The sequence below is a fragment of the Mustelus asterias genome, chromosome 9, assembly GCF_964213995.1.
Source record: "Mustelus asterias chromosome 9, sMusAst1.hap1.1, whole genome shotgun sequence".
NCBI classification, from domain to species: domain Eukaryota; kingdom Metazoa; phylum Chordata; class Chondrichthyes; order Carcharhiniformes; family Triakidae; genus Mustelus; species Mustelus asterias.
In genome coordinates, this window is record NC_135809.1 from 98,817,267 (window position 1) to 98,839,267 (window position 22,001).

General features: G+C 44.9%; 1 protein-coding gene across 1 annotated transcript in view; it reads right to left on the bottom strand.

Moving 5' to 3' along the window:
* The window catches only part of LOC144498863 (serine/threonine-protein kinase BRSK2-like), a 638,052-nt gene that overhangs the window by 95,949 nt on the left and 520,102 nt on the right, over positions 1-22,001 (bottom strand). Inside the window, 1 exon segment of the mRNA XM_078220644.1 lies at positions 8,630-8,678. Within this exon segment, the coding sequence (XP_078076770.1) occupies positions 8,630-8,678 (49 nt within the window).

The window sequence follows — 22,001 nt, forward strand, 5'->3', positions numbered from 1 at the left end:
CATGTTCTCTCCCTCTCTCTTTCTCTTGTTTCTGGAACGATCTATTTTCAACTTGTTCAGTAGCGTTAAGAATCTTGAACATAATAACATAAGAACTAGGAGCAGGAGTAGGTCACGTTGCCCCACGAGCATGGATGATCTTTTCGTGGACTCAGCTCTACTTACCCGCCTGCTCACTAACCCTTAATTCCTTGACTGTTAAAAAATGTATCTGTCTTTGCCTTAAAAACATTCAATGAGGTGGCCTCAACTGCTTCACTGGGCAGGGAATTCCACAGATTCATAACACATTGAGTGAAGAAGTTCTTCCTCAACTCAGTCCTAAATCTGCTCCCCCTTATTTTGAGGTTATGCCCCCTAGTTCTAGTTTCACCCACCAATGGAAACAACCTCCCTGCTTCTATCTTATCTATTCCCTTCTAATCTTATATGTTTCTATAAGATCCCCACCTCATTCTTCTAAATTCTAATGAGTTTGGTTCCAGTCTACTCAGTCTCTCCTCATAAGCCAACCCTCTCAACTCCGGAATCAACCTAGTGAATCTCCGCTGCACCCCCTCCAGTGCCAGTATATCATTTCTCAAGTAAGGAGACCAAAACTGTACACAGTACTCCAGGTGTGGCCTCACCAGCACCTTACACAGCTGCAACATAACCTCCCTGTTTTTAAACTCCATCTCTCTAGCAGTGAAGGACAAAATTCTGTAAACCTGTAAAGCAACTTTTTGTGATTCATGCGCAAGGACACCCAGGTCCCTCTGCACAGCAGCATGCTGTAATTTTTTACCATTTAAATAATAGTCCATTTTGCTGTTATTCCTACCAAAATAGATGACTTCACATTTACCAACATTGTACTCCATCTGCCAGGCCCTTGTCCACTCACTTAAACTATCTGTATCCCTTTGCAGACTTTCAGTGTCCTCTATACATTTTGCTTTACCACTCATCTTAATGTCACCTGCGAACTTGGACATATTACCCAACTCCAAATCATCTATGTAAATTGTAAACAATTGTGATCCCTGAGGCACACCACTAGTCACTGATCGCCAACCAGAAAAAAACCCATTTACCCCCAGTCTTTGTTTTCTGTTAGTTAACCAATCCTCTATCCAAGCTAATACATTACCCGTAACACCGTGCATCTTTATCTTATGTAGCAGTCTTTGATGTGGTAACTTGTCGACTGCCTTCTGGAAATCCAGATACACCACATCCACCGGTTCCCCATTGTTCACCACGCTCATAACGTCCTCAAAGAGTTCCAGTAAATTAGTTAAACTTGACCTGCCTTTCATGAACCCATGCTGCATCTTCCCAATGGGACAAGTACTATCCAGGTGTTTCGCTATTTCTTCCTTGATGATAGATTTAAGCATTTTCCCCACTACAGAAGTTAAGATAACCGGCCTGTTGTTAACCGCCTTTTGTCTGCCTGCTTTATAAACAGTGGCGTCACATTTGCTGTTTTCCAATCCTCCAGAACCATCCCAGAGTTCAGTGAATTTTGGTAAATTACCACTCGTGTGTTTGTTATTTCCCCCGTCATCTCTTTTAGTCCCCTGGGATGCATTCCATCAGGGTCAGGAGACTTGTCTACCTTTAGCCCCATTAGCTTGCCCAACACTACTTCTTTAGTGATAATGATCATTTCTAGAGGTCCTCACCTCCATAACCTTCTTGTCATCAATTTTTGGCATGTTATTTGTGTCTTCCACTGTGAAGGCCGACACAAAATACCTGTTCAATGCCTCAGCCATTTTCTCATTTCCAGTTATTACATCCCCCTTCTCATCTTCTAAAGGACCAATATTTACCTTAGCCACTCTTACGTTTTATATATTTGTAGAAACTTTTGCTGTCTGTTTTTATATTTTGAGCTCGTTTACTCTCATAATCTAGGTTACTTTTCTTTACAGCTTTTTTTGTGGCTTTCTGTTAACCTTTAAAGTTTTCCTAATCCTCTAGTTTCCCACTTGCAACTTTATATGCATTTTCTTTCAATTTGATAGTCTCCTTTATTTCCTTAGATATCCATGGCTGATTATCCCTTTTTCTACAGTCCTTCCTTATCACTGATATACTATTGCTGAGCATTATGAAAAATCACTTTGAAATTCCACCACTGGTCCTCAATTGTCCACTATAAAGCTTTTGCTCCCAGTCTACCTTACCAACTCCTCCCTCACCCACTGTAGTCTCCTTTTTTTAAACACAACATACTGGTATTGGATTTTACCTTCTCATGCTCCATCTGCATTTTAAATTCAACCAGACTGTGATCACTCCTTCCAAGAGGATCCCTAACTGTGAGATCGTTAATTATTCCTGTCTCATTACACAGGATGTGGAAATGCTGGCGTTGGACTGGAGTGAACAGAGTAAGAGTTTTAACAACACCAGGTTAAAGTCCAACAGGTTTATTTGGTAGCAAATACCATAAACTTTCGGAGCGCTGCTCCTTCGAGGAGCAGCACTCCGAAAGCTTATGGTATTTGCTACCAAATAAACCTGTTGGACTTTAACCTGGTGTTGTTAAAACTCATACTGTACTTACCTCATTACACAGGACCAGATCTAGGATAGCTTGCTCCCTTGTAGGTGCCATTACATATTGTTCAAGGAAACTATCGTGGATACATTCCAGGAACGTCTCCTCAAGGCTACCTTGACCGACCTGGTTTGACCAATCGACATGTAGATTTAAATCTTCCATGATAATTGCCATACCATTGTTACATGCATCAGTTATTTCTTTGTTTATTGCTCCATCCACTGTGATGTTAATATTTGAATTATTTGAATGACTCAATAAGCTCCCATTTCCATCTCATCCTGTACTGCAAACACACTCAGCTCCTGTACAATTACTGAGCTGTGAAGGAAAACTATTAGCAAACATGGCTTGAAAGGAAGGTTTGGATTTCACATTTTTAAAATATCAGCACATAAAAGTAACATACAAAAATGTAAAATCTTAAAGGAGGCTTCCAGCTTTGCAGAAGCTGGAGTGAAGGGAAGCAATCCAGACCCTCCAGAGGGTCGGGCAGCAGGTGTGGGTGCCCCCTGGGCATTGGCATCGCCAGCCTGGGCCCCCTGTTTATTATTACATTAATTTAATTATTTAATAAAATGAATGTTATTAAAAACTAATGTTTTTTATTAAATCATGCTGACTAATTGGATTGACTATTTTTGATCAGCTAAGTGGTATGGGAACAGAGCTGTTGACGTTGTGTTTATGGACTTTCATAAAACATTTGAGAAAGTACCAGATGATAGGATTGTTGGTCAAATTGAAGCCTAGGAGAAGTAGCAGCTAAATTATTTGACAGATAGGAAACAGAAAGTTGTGGTGAATGGCTGCTTTTTGGACTGGGGAATGGTATAAAATGGTATTTCTCAGAAATCGGAAAATCCCGTCCATTGAGTACGAAAGCAAAGAAATGATGATGAACCTTTGTAAAACGTTAGTTCATAGAGCATGATCTTTCCTCTGCAATTATTGGGTCACAGGAGAGTACTTGGGCCATTACTGCTTTTGATATAGTTGACTTGGTCTAGGGAGTACGGAGCACAATTTTGACATTTACACATACCCGAAACTTGGGAGATGGATTAAACAGTAAGGAAAATAGTAATAGACTTCAAAAGGATGTAGGCAGGCTAATGGAATATGTGAACGCATGATAGATGAAATGCAACACAGAAAAGTGAGGTGATGTGATTTGACAGGAAGGATGAGAGGCAATGCAGCTAAATAGAATTATTTCAAAGGAGGCGCAGAGGTGCATAAATGGTTGAAGCTGATAAGACAAGTTAACAAGGCAGTTAGTAAAGCATATGGCAATCTGGGCTTTAGAAATAGAGGCAAAAGGGTAAATTTTCCAGTCCCGCCAGCCACGGGAATTGTCAGTGGGCGGGATGGAAAATTTCACGGACCACTTAAAGGTCTGTTGACCTCAGGTGGGAATTTTTGGTCTTGGGGCCAGTATAGAGTACGAAAGCAAAGAAATGTTGATGAATCTTTGTAAAACACCAGTTCATACAGCTTGATCTTTCCTCTGCAATTTTTGGGTCGCCGAAGAGTTCGAGCCCGTACTTCCTTTCCTGCTTTTATGCTCAACTTATAACCACCTGCTTCTGATGCATGGTCCCACACGGCTGGTGCCAGGGGAAACTTTAACAGGCTGGATTACTTGAACAAAAAATAGGAAACACGAGAACTGTTCATGGGACCATGCAGCATTTGCCCAGAGAAAAGGCATTTTAACATTTCAGATGAGGACCTTTCATCAGCACAGTTCTGGCAACATTAACTTCTCTCTACAGAGGCTACTTGACCTACAGGTTTTCAGAATCCACATTATTTTGCTTTGTAATTCATTTTTTTGTTTTTAAAGGTAACACCCTGGGTCAGTGTTAGGGCTGCTTCTCTTTATGATATTATTAAGACTTGGAACCACAGGGTATATTTTCAAAGTTTGTAAATAACACAAAGCTCGGAAATGAAGATCATTATGAAGAAGACAGTAATAGGTTTCATGGGAAAATAAATGGACTGGTGAATGTTGTTGGATAACGCTCCTGAGAAGCACCCTGGGATGTTCACAATATTACAATATAGGCTCTATGTAAATGCAAGTTGTATTTGGTGAAATGGGAAGACATAAAGCTGTTTTAAAATTTAATCGAGAGGTGTGATTGGTGATTCACTTTGATAGGAAGAATGAGAAAAGTCAGGTGGAATCTTAAAAGGATGCAGGAACAGAGTGCTAAGGATATAGCTACACAAGAAGGTGGCAAGACAAGCTGAGAAGGCTGTCAAAGGGCATTCAGAATCCTTGGCTGTATAAATACTGATGTGGAGATGCCGGCGTTGGACTGGGGTAAACACAGTAAGAAGTTTAACAACACCAGGTTAAAGTCCAACAGGTTTATTTGGTAGCAAAAGCCACACAAGCTTTCGAGGCTCTGAGCCCCTTCTTCAGGTGAGTGGGAATTCTGTTCACAAACAGAACTTATAAGACACAGATTGAGTCTGTGTCTTATAAGTTCTGTTTGTGAACAGAATTCCCACTCACCTGAAGAAGGGGCTCAGAGCCTCGAAAGCTTGTGTGGCTTTTGCTACCAAATAAACCTGTTGGACTTTAACCTGGTGTTGTTAAACTTCTTACTGTGTATAAATACTGGCATAGAGCACAAATGGAAAGAGGTTACACAAAACTTTAATGAAACCAGCATTAGGCCTATACTGGAGTATTGTGCTCAGTTTTGGGCATCACAATATAGGAAGCATGTCAATGGCTTAGAGAGCATGAAGAGGATTTACCAGAATGGCACCTGGGCTGAAAGATTATGTAGAGAAACTAGAGAAAACTGGGGTTCTCTGTAGAACAGGGAACGCTAAAGAAGATTTGATAGAGGTGTTCAAAAACTTAAAGGGTTTTGGTACAGCAAAAAAAAAGCAGAAATTGTTTCCAGTGGCTGACGGCTCACTAACCAGAGGACACAGATTTAAGGTAATTAGTAAAAGAACCAGGACAACATGAGGGAAAGAAAATGCAATGAGGTCTGATGCACTGCCTTGAAGGACTGGGGGAAGCAGGTTCAATAATAACTTTCAAAGGGGAATTGGAACGTATTTGACGTGAAAGGATTTGTAGGGCTATGTGGACGGAGCAGGGGAGTGGGACTAATTGGACAGTTCTTTCAAAGAGTTAGCAAAGGCATAATGGACAGAGTACCTCTTCCTGTGCTTTATCAGGCTATGATTCCATGGTTCAATGATGATCCGGGTGTAAAAGATGGCCTTACAGGCTCTGCTTTTAGTCAATCTGGCAGATTTAAAACTCCAACACAGCACAGATCATCACAGAAGCACTATTTTGATTGCAAACTGATAAATATTTAGCACAGCCGAAAGCACCATTAGGCACGGCAATTAGAGATTACTTGTGAAGCACATGAAATATGGATTTCTACACTAAACAGGGTGCAATGATTCTGTCCAAACGATCTCAATACATGCTGCTGTCAGCAGCTTAGAGCTGGTGGAAGGTTTGCAGGAAATGACACTTTATGCAAACACCTTTGAAATATGCATTAATGAGTTATGCAGCAACAGCTTTGCAAGAAAATGAAAGAAAATAAATATTTGTTTTATTTGGAAATGTTGCTTTCTTAATAATGCTTTGCGAAATTAGCATTTATTTTAGACGCAGGATCAAGGTCTGGGTGAGGTGGGATATGTTTATGGAAGTAATCCAGCAAAATATTCCGTTTCTTTAGTTTCAATATTGAATAACCTGACAAAACTCATTGTCTGGATAGATACCTGTACGAGGAATGGCTGAGAGAGGAAGTCTTTTCTCAGCAGCTTCTGGAGAGATTAGAGGGAAAGTGGGTTGGGGTCGGGGCGGGGGGGGGGAGGAGGAATGGGGTGTAGTGCGCTGGGCTGGGTAGTGGTAAAAGGGGAGAAATTTACATTTCCCTGTCAAAACATATTTAATTATAAATAGTCGCTGGGATATGCTGGCCTCCTTGTGGCATTTCTCCCCATGGCGGGAGATGGTGTAACCTGGGATATCCCATTGATTCCACGTCATGCCACTGGGTAACACACAGCAGGCATGAAGAGCCAGAAGACTAAGCGTAAGTATAATGCAGAGTTCAGCCTAATGTCTGCAAGCCAGAGTGCCTCCCAACAATGCAGTATTTAATGCAGTATTTGCTTGGCTAATGAGACAGACTGAAATGGTCTAAGGCAGGGCAGATTGGTTGAGATAATTATCTAACCTCGTACTTTGTAACATGACTTATTTTTTCAGCTGGCAAATTCCAAACTCTTCTTTCCCCTGAAAACTATTCGCCTAACAACTGTGGGTCTTCGACATAGAAACGGTAACATCAGCTGCAGGGCAGATTCTCTAGAAACCCAGGAATTGCTGGAACAAAGGCCTAGGTCCAGTGATCATCCTGGAAGTCACATGGAAAAAAGGAAAGATTTGCATCCATGTAGAGCCTTTCGTGACATCAGGACACCTCAAAAGTGTTTACAGTCTGTGAAATACTTTCCAAGTGTAGGATCAAACTTTCCAATTTTTTTCAAAGTATACTCTCTGGTGGGAAAAGCAGAACGCCAGTTGCCTTGCCTTGCAGGAACAGAGTGCTAAGGATATAGCTACACAATTAGTTTTAGACACTTTGAAAATAAAAAGTGAGGAGGTGGGTCCCTCGACGTCATGCTGGTGGGGCCGGCTCATGCAGAGCCCATCCTAACAGATCAGGCTGCCATTTCTAAAGGGTGTAACAAAATTTAAAATAAAGGAAAGGAACTCCCAATGGAGATGGGACAACACCCACCCTCAAACCCCTATGAACACAAAAGCTCCCCCCATAACACAGAAACCACCACCCCAGGAACTTCTCTTCCCCAACAGACACGGACAATATTCCACTGGCGTTAAAGCTGTTTTGGGTCTCTGCCCCATTATCACTGTTCCAATGTAGGAAACATGCAGTAATTTGCAAGTTTCCACAAACCGCAATGTGATAATCACCAGATACTCTGTGTTTCCGATGTTGGCTAAGAGTCAAATATGGCTAAAACATTGAGGATAACTTCTCCTTCCTCAAAATAGTGCCAGGGGATCATTTACCTTCACCTGAGAGGGCCTAGGTTGAACATTTCTTCCGAAACATAGTACACCTGACAGTGCAGCACTCTCTCAATACTTCACTGGGGTGTCAAACTAGGTTTTGGTGCTCAAGTCTCTGCTGCCTCACAGCGCCAGGGACCCGGGTTCAATTCCAGCCTCGGGTGACTGTGCAGAGTTTGTATGTTCTCCCTCTGTGTGCGTGAGTTTCCTCCAGGTTCCCCGGTTTCCTCCCACGGTTCAAAGATGCGCGGGTTAGGTTGATTGGCCATGCTAAATTGCCCTTAGTGTCAGGGAGACTAGCAGGGAAAATACGTGGGGTTACGGGGATAGGGCCTGGGTGGGATCGTTGTTGGTGCAGGCTTGATGGGACAAATGGCCTCCTTCGGCACTGTCGGGATTCTATGATCTAAGTGGGACTTGAATCCATAACCTTCTGACTCTGAGTTGAGAGTGCTACCCACTGAGCCACAGCTGACATACAATGACAATGGACTTGTCGACTTATTCTGGAAAGACAGTCAAACTTCAGGAGTCTGTCGACTTTTAAAGAAAATTTTACAATCAAAAAATCAAAGCATTGTCTATGAATAGCCAGCTGTGGTTGTCAATCATTAAACACCGCTTGCATTAGTAAATGCTAGGAATTGAAGTCTGCTGGTTGGAATATCTTCAGCTAACTGTGATTGTTCTGGGAACCTGCAAGAATTCAAAGCACAGCTTTCTCACAAAAGTCACTGACAGAAAAGATTTTACAGGCATTTAAAATACAAAAAAAAATGCTAATGGGGAGAAGGGAGGCTGCAAATGGGTCCTGGATCTTGAAGTTGCACTGATGAACAGTCTATTCAATAATGGACTTTATCTCACTTAAAAATGGACAAATGGGTTGGAAGTAGTTGGGACGTATAAGCAGTGAACTACCCTGACAATGTATCTGCACCAGTGAGCAACGGGCAGTTACTTACTCTGGGGAAGACTCTGGAGTTAGGCTCGACATCTCCTCTGGCGTAGGTACTGCATGGAGAGAACAGTAAAACAAGTTATTTAAATTAAACATGGCATTTTGGAAACTTTTTATACCTTTACATGAAAGCTTTAAACAAATTATTAAATGTATCAAACAGTTTAATCATTTAGAAGATCTGATGCTTGCGAGCAATGTGTTTTGTTCTTGATATATCAAAAATCAGATAGCAATGCAAAGAGAATGACCATAGTCTTTTCAAAATACATGTATTCTTCTTGATTTTTGTGTCCGCCTAGGAAAGGATAGGATTTTGTGTGGCACAATGGCACAGTGGTTAGCACTGCTGCCTCACAGCCCTGCTGCCTCACCTTCCACCTCTGGTAGAAATGCCCTTTCTTGGTTGATCATAATGGCATTCTGGATTGCTGCTGCTCACATCCCACTTCACACCAAATGCTCACACTCCGAATCAGAGTCAGCATTTGCTTGATTTTGCTGGATGAACATTTTCAGATATTGAACGGGATTCTCCCACTGGCAGGTTCGATGGCTGGAGGCCCAAGAATTGGTTTTACGCAGGCATGAATTTACAGCGAGATCTTCCGCTGGTGCCTGCCATGGCAGAAGGGGAAACAGCTGGAGGCTGGGGTGAAAATTATCTGCATCCCGCTAATGGGATGCAGATGAAAGTCCAGCCAGTCACGCTTGATTCTTCGCAGTGCCAGTGGGAAAACAAGCCGGTGTGAGACACATTTGGAACAAAGTGGCATGCAGATATCCAATTTCACATGAACAATGCGTGGAGTTGCCTCCAGGGTTCAGGATGGAGGCCAACTGCAACCTTGGGTCCTGCAACACCACAGCAATGAGTGGCAGGAGCTTCTGCAGGTGGACCTTCCAGATTCAATGTCCTGGAGGGGATTCACTTTCCAGCTTCAGAAATCAGAATGTTCCTGGGAGATCCATCTTCCAGTCTCAGGGTGCTCACAGAGATCCATCTGTATTTGCAGAAGGCCCACCTCCTTGTTTCAATAGTGGGTCAGTGATTTTGGATGCCCTTTTCAATATGGCACCCAGATAGGATGGCAGACTACACACCATCAGGCCTGAACCACCATGGAATAGGTGTAAGATCCCCGGTTGCATAATTAATTAGGTTGGCACTGGAAAATATGGTGTGTTTGCCTTCCAGGCACCACTGTGGGAAACACTCCACATTCCCGCCCCCTCTACGCCACTTCATCCTCAGATGGGAAAATTTCATCCATTAACTTCCACTGCATCAAACAGTGGGGTCCATTGCCCAATATCCACATGGATCCAAAATGAAAAAAAATTACCCAAATCGGGACCCGTGTTCAATTCCCGGCTTGTGTCATTGTCTGTGTGGAGTTTGCGCCTTCTCCCCGTGTGTGCGTGGGTTTCCTCCGGGTGCTCTGGTTTCCTCCCACAGTCCAAAGATGTGCTGGTTAGGTGGATTGGCCATGCTAAATTGACCCTTAGTATCTGGGGGACTAGCTTGGGTAAATGCATGAGGTTGTGGGGGTGGCCCCGGGTGGGATTGTGGTTGGTGCAGACATGATGGACCAAATGGCCTCCTTCTGCACTGTAGGGTTCTACGATTGATTGTATGATCAAGTTTTATCAATGTTAACAAAATAGATTTGGGTAATTTTTTTTCATTTTGGATCCATGTGGATATTGGGCAATGGTCCCCACTGTTTGATGCAGTGGAAGTTAATGGATGAAATTTTCCCATCTGAGGATGAAGTGGCGTAGTGGGGGCGGGAATGTGGAGTGTTTCCCACAGTGGTGCCTGGAAGGCAAACACACCATATTTTCCAGTGCCAACCTAATTAATTATGCAACCGGGGATCTTACACCTATTCCATGGTGGTTCAGGCCTGATGGTGTGTAGTCTGCCATCCTATCTGGGTGCCATATTGAAAAGGGCATCCAAAATCACTGACCCACTATTGAAACAAGGAGGTGGGCCTTCTGCAAATGCAGATGGATCTCTGTGAGCACCCTGAGACTGGAAGATGGATCTCCCAGGAACATTCTGATTTCTGAAGCTGGAAAGTGAATCCCCTCCAGGACATTGAATCTGGAAGGTCCACCTGCAGAAGCTCCTGCCACTCATTGCTGTGGTGTTGCAGGACCCAAGGTTGCAGTCAGCCTCCATCCTGAACCCTGGAGGCAACTCCACGCATTGTTCATGCGAATCTAGATATCTGCATACCACTTTGTTCCAAATGTGTCTCACACCGGCGTGTTTTCCCACTGGCACTGCGAAGAATCAAGCGTGACTGGCTGGACTTTCATCTGCATCCCATTAGCGGGATGCAGATAATTTTCACCCCAGCCTCCAGCTGTTTCCCCTTCTGCCATGGCAGGCACCAGCGGAAGATCTCGCTGTAAATTCATGCCTGCGTAAAACCAATTCTTGGGCCTCCAGCCATCGAACCTGCCAGTGGGAGAATCCCGTTCAATATCTGAAAATGTTCATCCAGCAAAATCAAGCAAATGCTGACTCTGATTCGGAGTGTGAGCATTTGGTGTGAAGTGGGATGTGAGCAGCAGCAATCCAGAATGCCATTATGATCAACCAAGAAAGGGCAGTTCTACCAGAGGTGGAAGGTGAGGGGGTGGGGTGCAAGTCTCATAAAGTTTCCAACCCTTCTTTAAAAACGGGCATTCCATTGTCACAAAATGAGACATTGGGCCTGATTTTACCATTTTCATTCTAAGTGCTGAATCTGGGCGTTATTCAGATCCGACTTAGAAATCTGCTTCAGGCGCCCCCATATGCACTTAACCTGAAAATAAAATCGCGGGTCCCATTCGCAGTGTGGGCGCGGTTTAGCGCGCCCGAAATGATCGGAGCAGTGAACTGCGCATGCGCAGTTAGAAAAAAAATTGAAAAAGCGCGCCCGTGTCAGATCGCTCCCAGGCCGCAGAAAGCGGAGAAAGCGGCCCAGGAGCGAAACGCGGGACCGATGGCCCCCACAGACATCACTGTCCCTCTTATCCACCCCCCCCCCGCCGCTACCCAGATCGATCACGACACCCTGCCCCCTTCCCCCCCCCACCGATCGCCCGCAGAGTGGCAGCGGACCCCCCTGCCGCCCTCCTCCCCCACCAGAGATCCATCTACCCCGCTCCACCAGTGAGCGACCGGGCCTCGCCCCCCCCCCCTTTCCCCGACCAGAGATACATCTTACCCGCCTCCCTCCCCTCCCCCCCCGCCAGAGAATGGTGTGGCCTCATGCTCCCCCCCGCCCCCCACCCAGAGAACGATCTGGCCTCATTCCCTTCCCCTGCCAGAGAACGATCTGGCCTCACTCCCTCCCTCCACCCCAGAGAATGGTCTGGCCTCACTCCACCCCCCCCCCCCCCCACCCCCCACCAGAGGACAGTCTGGCCTCACTCCCCCCACTCCAGAGGAACATCTGACCCGCCTCCTCCCTCCCCATCAGACATAGAACATAGAACATTACAGCGCAGAACAGGCCCTTCGGCCCACGATGTTGCACCGACCAGTTAAAAAAAAAACTGTGACCCTCCAACCTAAACCAATTTCTTTTCGTCCATGAACCTATCTACGGATCTCTTAAACGCCCCCAAACTAGGCGCATTTACTACTGATGCTGGCAGGGCATTCCAATCCCTCACCACCCTCTGGGTAAAGAACCTACCCCTGACATCGGTTCTATAACTACCCCCCCTCAATTTAAAGCCATGCCCCCTCGTGCTGGATTTCTCCATCAGAGGAAAAAGGCTATCACTATCCACCCTATCTAAACCTCTAATCATCTTATATGTTTCAATAAGATCCCCTCTTAGCCGCCGCCTTTCCAGCGAAAACAATCCCAAATCCCTCAGCCTCTCCTCATAGGATCTCCCCTCCATACCAGGCAACATCCTGGTAAACCTCCTCTGCACCCTCTCCAAAGCCTCCACATCCTTCCTGTAATGTGGGGACCAGAACTGCACACAGTACTCCAAGTGCGGCCGCACCAGAGTTGTGTACAGTTGCAACATAACGCTACGACTCCTAAATTCAATCCCCCTACCAATAAACGCCAAGACACCATATGCCTTCTTAACAACCTTATCTACTTGATTCCCAACTTTCAGGGATCTATGCACACATACACCTAGATCCCTCTGCTCCTCCACACTATTCAAAGTCCTCCCGTTAGCCCTATACTCAACACATCTGTTATTCCTACCAAAGTGAATTACCTCACACTTCTCCGCATTAAACTCCATCCGCCACCTCTCGGCCCAACTTTGCAACCTGTCTAAGTCTTCCTGCAAACTACGACACCCTTCCTCACTGTCTACCACACCACCGACTTTGGTGTCATCAGCAAATTTGCTAATCCACCCAACTATACCCTCATCCAGATCATTAATAAATATTACAAACAGCAGTGGCCCCAAAACAGATCCCTGAGGTACACCACTTGTAACCGCACTCCATGATGAATATTTACTATCAACCACCACCCTCTGTTTCCTATCCGCTAGCCAATTCCTGATCCAATTTCCTAGATCACCCCCAATCCCATACATCTGCATTTTCTGCAGAAGCCTACCATGGTGAACCTTATCAAACGCCTTACTAAAATCCATATATACCACGTCCACTGCCTTGCCCCCATCCACCTCCTTGGTCACTTTCTCAAAAAACTCAATAAGGTTAGTAAGGCACGACCTACCTGCCACAAAACCATGCTGACTATCACCTATCAATTCATTACTCTCCAAATAACTATAAATCCTATCCCTTATAATTTTTTCCAACATCTTGCCGACAACAGAAGTGAGACTCACCGGTCTATAATTCCCGGGGAAGTCTCTGTTCCCCTTCTTAAACAATGGGACAACATTCGCTAACCTCCAATCTTCTGGTACTATACCAGAGGCCAACGACGACCTGAAGATCAGAGCCAGAGGCTCTGCAATCACTTCTCTTGCCTCCCAGAGAATCCTTGGATAAATCCCATCCGGACCAGGGGATTTATCTATTTTCAGACCCTCCAGAATATCCTGCACATCCTCCTTATCAACTGTAATACTGTCTATTCTACTCCCCTGCAACCCAGTGTCCTCCTCAGCTATATTCATGTCCCCTTGCGTGAACACCGAAGAGAAATATTGGTTCAATGCTTCACCAATCTCCTCCGGTTCCACACATAACTTCCCTCTGCCATCTATAACTGGCCCTAAACTTGCCCTAACCAACCTTCTGTTCTTGACATACCTATAGAACGCCTTAGGATTCTCTTTAACCCTATCCGCCAAAGTCTTCTCATGTCCCCTTTTAGCCCTTCTAAGCTCGCTCTTCAACTCCCTCTTAGCCAATCTAAAGCTTTCTAGTGCACTACCCGAGTGCTCACGTCTCATCCGAACATAAGCCTCCTTTTTCTTTTTAACCAACAAAGAAACTTTTTGGTGCACCACGGTTCCCTAGCCCTACCAATTCCTCCTTGCCTGACAGGGACATACCTATCACAGACTCGCAGTAGCTGCTCCTTGAAAAAACTCCACATGTCGGACGTTCCCAGTCCCTGTAATCTCCTAGTCCAACCTATGTTTCCTAATTCTCTCCTAATAGCCTCATAATTACCCTTCCCCCAGCTAAAACCACTGGCCCGAGGTTCATGCCTATCCCTTTCCATCACTAAGGTGAACGTAACCGAATTGTGGTCACTATCACCAAAATGCACACCAACTTCCAAGTCTAGCACCTGGTCTGGCTCATTTCCCAGCACCAGATCCAATATAGCCTCACCTCTAGTTGGCCTGCCTACATACTGAGTCAAAAAACCTTCCTGCAACAATCAGCCCTCCCCCGCCCCACCACCAGACAACGAGCGGCCCTCCCCGCCCAACCCCCCCCTCCGCCAGACAACGAGCGGCCCTCCGCCCCCACCAGAAAACGATCAGCCCTCCCCGTCCCCCCAGAGATATATCTGACTTGCCTCCTCCTCCTCCCCCCCGCAACCAGACAACGATCTGGCCTCACTCCCCTCCCCCCACCCCCCAACCAGAGAATGATCTGACCCGCCTTCCTCCTCCCCCCCCACCACTGATCTGAGTCAGAGAGCCATTGGAAGCGCTGAACTCGCTCTTCAGCAGCTGGAGCGCCCGATTCAGATTTTTATTCAACAGGTTCATTTCGGCGCGATTCCGGATCAGCGAACACGGCGGTAAAGGGGGAAATGCTGATAAAGTTGGGCAGACAGTTTATTAATTCAATTGAAATACATTTAAATTGCCGTTGTGCCTGTTTCGGGTGCGAAGCGGATCGCAGCCTTTCCTGGGTTTCGGTAAAGTGGCCATCTGCGTGGACGCGGGCGTGGATCGCGTTAATGGCCTCACACCTGACTTTACCACGTTTTCGCGCCCATTAGGGCCCATTGTTTGGCTTATTGTTATTGTTTGGCAGCATGGTGGCACAGTGGTTAGCACTGCTGCTTCACAGCGCCAGGGACATGGGTTCGATTCCCGGCTTGGGTCACTGTCTGTGTGGAGTTTGCACGTTCTCCCCATCTCTGCGTGGGTTTCCTCCGGGTGCTCCGGTTTCCTCCCACATTCTGAAAGATATGCTGTTAGGTGCATTGACCCGAACAGGCGCTGGACTGTGGCAACTAGGGGAATTTCACAGTAACTTCAGTGCAGTGTTAATGTAAGCCTTACTTGTGACTGATAAATAAACTTTACTTTACTTTTTACTTTACTTTATTCAGGAATCACTGGAGACGTTCAAATGTCAGTTTAGTGAGACTCCCACCTCCTCCCAGGGTTAGTTTTTCATTGCTTCTCAAAAGGAAATCTCCCAAATTGGAGAACCTCAATATCTAGGGGAATTCCAAGTGACAGTGTAAAACGGAGAGCTCTAGTTAAAGTCATTTGGCCCATCTGAGAGTCTATTATTCTTGTATAAAGTGATGCTCAAATAACTCATTCCTACAAAATCTCAGAGTTGATCTCTTTAGTTCTCAATTTATAGATACATATTTATCAAAAGTTAATCTGAAAGTTACTGCATGTGGTCTTTTTATGTTAATAATAGGGCAACATGGTGGCACAGTGGTTAGCATTGCTGCCTCACAACCCACCGGTTCGAATCCGACCTCGGGTAATTGTCTATATGGAGTTTGCACATCTGCCTGTGTCTACTTGGGTTACCTCCGGGTGCTCCGGTTTCATCCCCCAGTCCAAAAATGTGCAGGTTAGGTGTGTAAGTTTCAGGGCAATCCTCCATACGTTAAAGGACTCAGAAGAAATCTTGACAGTTTAAAAGTGACCAACTCTGGCTGCTGCTGATGAAAAGCTTCCCAGAAGGCTCGGCAGGACAAGCATAGCCGGCCTCGGACTGGGATAAGGAAAGGTGTGAGCCAGCCTTGAATATGCAAGCGGCCAGTGGAAGTAGAAAGGCAGACACACCTGTGACCTAATCATTAGAACAAAGGCAGATGGAGACCAGCAGACGAATAAGTAAACAAATCACCGGGGGGGGGGGGGCGGGGGGGGGCAAATGGCCATGGAAATCGGCCCATCCCCAGAAGACAAAAAGACCCATCCCACTAATGGGATACCGTTCAGGAAGCTCCGGAGGGACATCAAAAGGACATTAAAATATCAATCAAGGCAGTTTCAGCCTTTTGTGTTTGGACTTGACTCAATTTAAACCAAGACTGCGGGTGATCGAAAGCCCATTGTCTTTGAAAGCATCTACGGGGGCGGAGTCAATCGGACCCTTTTGAAAAGTCAAGACTTAAAAGATACAGGTGCTTCTGTGTTTCAGTGCTTCAGGTCTCACAGGTACTGCAGAGTTGTTTTCAGAGTTGTGGTGCTTCTCGGCCTTTTGGCTGAGATCAAGTGTAGTATGGTCGGCAGCCCATGGTCGGCCGCACTTGGTTGAGGTCATTAGGTTACGCTGAAGCTTCATATGTTTCATATGAAGCAATTTTTAAAAGCGGCATCTCGGCCTTTTGGCTAAGATGCAAATGAGCTCAAGTCTTGGAGGAGGAACCTCCCCCTTCTCCAATCAGCTTGGCTCGTGTGGATCGGGCCCAGGACAGGGTGGTTTGGTCACTCGCCCTGTCTTGTCAGCCTGGATCTGAAATGTCTCAACTTGTTGAGACTCTGAATTGGATTTGATTTGATTGAATTGGAAAAGTATTAAAAAAAAAGTTGTGGTGCTTGAAAGCCGTTTTGGAAAAGTTAGCTGGAGAGTGTGGCTGTTCGAAAGGGCAGAAGTCAAGATTGAGAAAGCAGACAAGCAAGGCCAAGCTCCTCTTCCAGAATTGCAAACTCCCTGCACTAAGCTGTTCGAGCTCACCACAAAGGGACCCCTTTTTGGATTGTGAGTATCCCAGCCAACCTCGTGAAGTTCCCGAAGATAGGATAGAGGTTGAGGGAAAGGGGAGGGATGGCGTATTGTATTTTTAAAGTTCAGTAATCTTGTTTGAACTGTGTAAAGTAAGATTTTACTTGTGTCCGTTAGCATTTCTCCCATAGTGATAGCATAAAGCATAAGTTTTATTCATGTGTGGTGTGGCATTGGAGAGGTTGATTCTATTGTTAAATAAATCACTGTAAGTTTGAAACTCGTTTTGGAGTTCGTCTTGCCTCTTGGTCTCTCATCAGCGCACTCTGGCGAGGTCACAGTTTCAATATCCCTTACCATAAATCCGGAGTCCAGAACCGAGGGTGATCTGAGCGATTCAAATCCGCTCACTCCAGGGAGACTGCTGGTCAGGAGATAAAGGATCAGAGTCTCTCTGTTTCTCTCTCTTGGGAACCCACTCGAGTGGTGTGGGTACAGGGTGGCTATTGTCCCACCGACAAGGGAGAGAATCACTCGGGCCTTGGTGGCGGTTTTGGGATAGCTGTGTGATATAAGTATCAGGTTACCGGTCAGGTATAAACGGTGAGCCTGGTTCAGCGCTCTCTCCTGCGGAGTTGCCCCAGTGCGGCATTCCCCGATCCTTTGAAATTTGTAGGAGAGAGACACTCACAGCTATCGGCAGACCCCCAAATACCGGCCCGCAAGTGGAGTAAAAAGAAAGATCCCGCTACAGTGGATTGGCCATGGTGAATGCGCGGGGTTACGGGGATAGGGCAGGAGATGGGCCTGGGTAAGATGCTCTTTCAGACAGTTGGTGTGGACTCGGTGGTCTCTTTCTGCACTTTCGGGATTCTATGATAAACTGAAATAAATCGATCTTAAAATGCTGATTTTACTCCCAGATCTTGCACTGGCGCAACCTTAAGACAGCGTAAAACTTTGCTTGGCCCATCATTGCACAGTTAATTCTGGCTGATTTATTGATGTCAGGGTCATTTTAATATTCCTGTCTGGATTTCTGTAAGGGCACTCATTGCCACGGAACTGAGGAGGTTGAATGTGCATAGCCTCACCAAAGAAGTTTTCTTTCAGCTATACTGCAACAATATTGAATGGTGTGTCCAATTGCATTTCTCACATCCAGTGTCACAATGGCGTATAAGGCATAGGCTGACAGATTCCTGTCATTTGCATATGATTCCATATTGGACTCCTGGCATCATTCTGGGCAGAAATGGCATAGAGTTTTTTCACCTTTGCCCACTGGAGTTATCCAAGGGAGCTGAAAGATGGGTATAGAGGGATATGGGCCAAACGTGGGCAATTGGGACTAACAGTGGTTTAGAAAAAGGGCAGCATGAACAAGTTGGGCTGAAGGGCCTGTTTCCATACTGTAAACTTCTATGACTCTATGAGATAATTCAGGAAAATGGACCCTTATATGTTTAGAAGGAAACAATTTAGTTTCTTCTCCTAACATTCTTTGGATCTGTGCTGAACAAGAAATGTATCTACCACTGGAAGCTGGTAAATAATGAAATGGCAGAAAAGATTTCATGCATTTTTGTTCTTTTCTGCCTATGGAATGTGAAGTACTATAACATTGGGCCAGCCCATTAGACACTTTAAAAGCTACTACATAGAATGTACAGCAGAGAATTAGGCTATTCGGCCCAAATGGTTCCTGCATGCATATTCAAGGGACTTTTGTTAATAAGCAAATTAAATTTTTTGAGATTTCGTTTTGGCAGCAAACTAAGCAATTAAATTGTGGGAATGATAAAGGTTCGGTCATTTAATTCCCCCATGGTAACACTAGGAGTGTAAGCATGAACACAAGTAGTCACGGCCGAAATATTTCAATCAGTGCCCTTTTGCAGCCCCATTGTTAGTCAATGACAGTGTGTTAGGGTATGTTACAATAGAGATCTTTTTTCTGGAAATGTCACCTGCAGAGTTTAACAGTTGAGTTTATATTTCTGTAATGTTCTACTGTAAGTGATGGACTTTTTAGCTTTTGAGAATATTGTAACATTTCTGCACCACAATATTAAAACTGTTTTTCCTGCAACCATTGCTGATACCAATATATTTTGCTTGGAAAGCAATAAGAGTAAAATCATGGTTGTATCACAATTAGAGGTTATACGTAAAAATGAGTCATCCCATTTGCAATTCATTTGAGCAATACAAAAATACTGCATTGCGGGAGTCAAGGGAGTGTGAGTAGCTACGTAGGCATGAAAGCATCTGATGTAGATTGAACTTGTGGTTGCATTTACACAGCAGCAGCCATTAAAGGATCACAATGGAAAGCTTTCTCTGGTGGGTCTCAAAGAAGAAAAGCAAACTTAGTAAAACACTAATTTTGTAATAGGGCCCCCTGAGGGAAGGCCATTATACATTGATAAAATTAATGAAGAACAATAAATCAAACTTCTACAAGTGTAAGTTGGAACACAGTCAAATACCACACACAGAGACTGAAACAAAATCAAGGGTCAGAATTTATGGCCCTCCATGTGGTGAATCTGGTGGTGGGCAAAGGGCCACTTAATCAGGCAGGAGGGTGATGGCTGGGAAGCCCACCATCTTCCCACCTCCATCATGATTAAGTCCATGGCAAGGACAGCCAAGGTGGACAGCCTTCCAACCTCGCTGCCAATTGAGGCCCTTAAGTGGTCAATTGACAGCCACTTATGGGTCTCAACCTTCCGCCATTGTTACTAGCCAAGGGTGGGCTCTCCATGTGGGGAGCACCACAAGCAAACCTATGCAGGTTCCCAGGAGGGGTTCCTTTAAAGGCACTCAGTGCCTGATCGAAGGACTAGGCATCAGGAAGTAGGGGCCCACTGAGAGCCACCCCCTCCATCCTTGCTGTAGACCCCCTTCCATCCTCCCCCATCATCACTCATCTGTGGTGTGGGATCTAGGGACGGTCATAAACTGTGAGTGGGTGTACTACCAGCAGTAGTCACTGCCTCCCAGTGGTGCTGCTGTTCAATCGAGCTGTCCACCTCTCTTTGGTCTTAGTTTACGGTGGGTGGGACTTCCCCTCCCCCTGGGGTCCCTGACCCTGGGGAAGACCCACCACTGTCGAGTTAAATGACTCAGTAGTCTTTAAATTAGTGGATTTTTATCTACTTATGGAGGTGAGCATCAGCTTGCGGAACGCTGAATTTAGTCTTTTTCCCTAAAAGAGGCCACATGAGGTTTCTGCTGGCTCTCCAGCTGACAGGCAAGATCTCTGTCCATTCAATCCAGCTCAAGGTTTCCACCCCTTGAGAAACTAAAACAGATTGTTGCAACATCACTCAAATTAAATTGTTGGAAAATATGTGTCCCCAATGTTGTATTTTAAAAAATTCTCTGAGGTTAATATTTATCTCAATAGTTTGGAACAAAGTGCAATGAGTTTATATGTCTTAAAATAAAATGACTCTCTTATGATTGACCAGGAGCCTGATTTGAACTCTGACTTTTCGGTGAAGGGGTGCTGGAAGTGGGCGGATGGGGAGGCGAGAACATTCATCTGCTGCTTCAACAATCAGGCGGAGGCTATGTTAATGCCCAAGTTTGCTGTTAGCCCACTTCACACTGGGAATGGAATGGACAGCAAGTGGATGGGAAGGATACCGGGCTTTGGAGAACGAACCTTTTCTCCAAAGGTGGGGTTAAGAAGAGCATCCATTCTCCTTCTGGCCCAAAGAAAGTAAAACCTCTTTAGGCCTCTGCACCTTTATGACAAATCCCAACCTTTGAGCATGGTGGGAAAGGTGTAATGATTTTGGTTAGGTGGGTAGGATTAAAATTGTGAACTTAGGAGTAGTGAAAATAGTGTGCTATAATTTAAATTAACTGACAGTTCTGGCTGTTTAAATAAAAACCTTCTTGTTAAAGTAGAAGCAAATCACTGCACCTACTCCCCTCCATTGATTGACAAGCAGTCTGCTTTGAAACAGAAATGGGAGACCATACTGTTCTGTCAATTTCAGGCAATGTAGCTGAAAGCTTTTGTTATGACAGCTGTAGCCATTATGAATGTTTGGCTGAGTTTCAAAAGTTCTTAATGGCTTCAGCTCAGCAGGAGGTCTACTGTTCCAAGAATGATTAAATCTTTAAGAAGCCATAATATAACATGCCTTTGATGTGATCTCTTTTCACTTAAAAACCTAATAGCCCTTAAAGAATTATAATTTTTTTGCACTGGAATAGTTTATTTCCTTTACAGTACCAATGATAGTGAGTTTTAATTCAGCATTTTATCAGATTGTTAGATGTTTAATATTTTTCCAATGGTTTAAAATAATTCCCATTACTGTTGCACAGCTCTGGAGGACAATGCATACTGCATATGTAAGTAACTATAGAAGATGCATGGGGAGTACGATAGTGGCCTAGAGTAGCATGGGAAGGTGGGTGAAGGGTTGAGGGGAATGAGGTTTAACAGCCCTTTCAATGACGTGGGGAGCTAGGCTGTTGTGTCGGAGGAACTGCATACACCCTTGATGCAATTCATTGTGACTTACAAAATATTTTGTGATTCCCTGTGTGAAAAGACAAAAATCCCAGGCAAAGTCACACACAAATGGTCAGATGTACGTTTTCGGAAGTATGAAAGTGTGCAGATCAGGTTTTCCCAAGGCCCACAAAAAAATCCGGGCCCATGAGTTTCCTCCGGGTGCTCCAGTTTCCTCCCACAGTCCAAAGATGTGCGGGTTAGGTTGGTTGGCCAATGATAAATTGACCCTAGTGTCGGGATTAACAAAGGAAATATGTGGGGTTACGGGAATAGGGCCTGGGTGGCATTGTGGTCAGTGCAGACTCAATGGGCTGAATGGCCTCCTTCTGTAATGTTGGGATTCTATGATTCTCTGGTATCCAACATTATTTAAAGCCTTTTGATTTAAGTTACACTTAAAGCTGCACTGCAAAAGCGAGGTGTTGAACTGAGTTGACTATGACACGAAACTGTCACAGCTGATTATTTAATCAATATTCA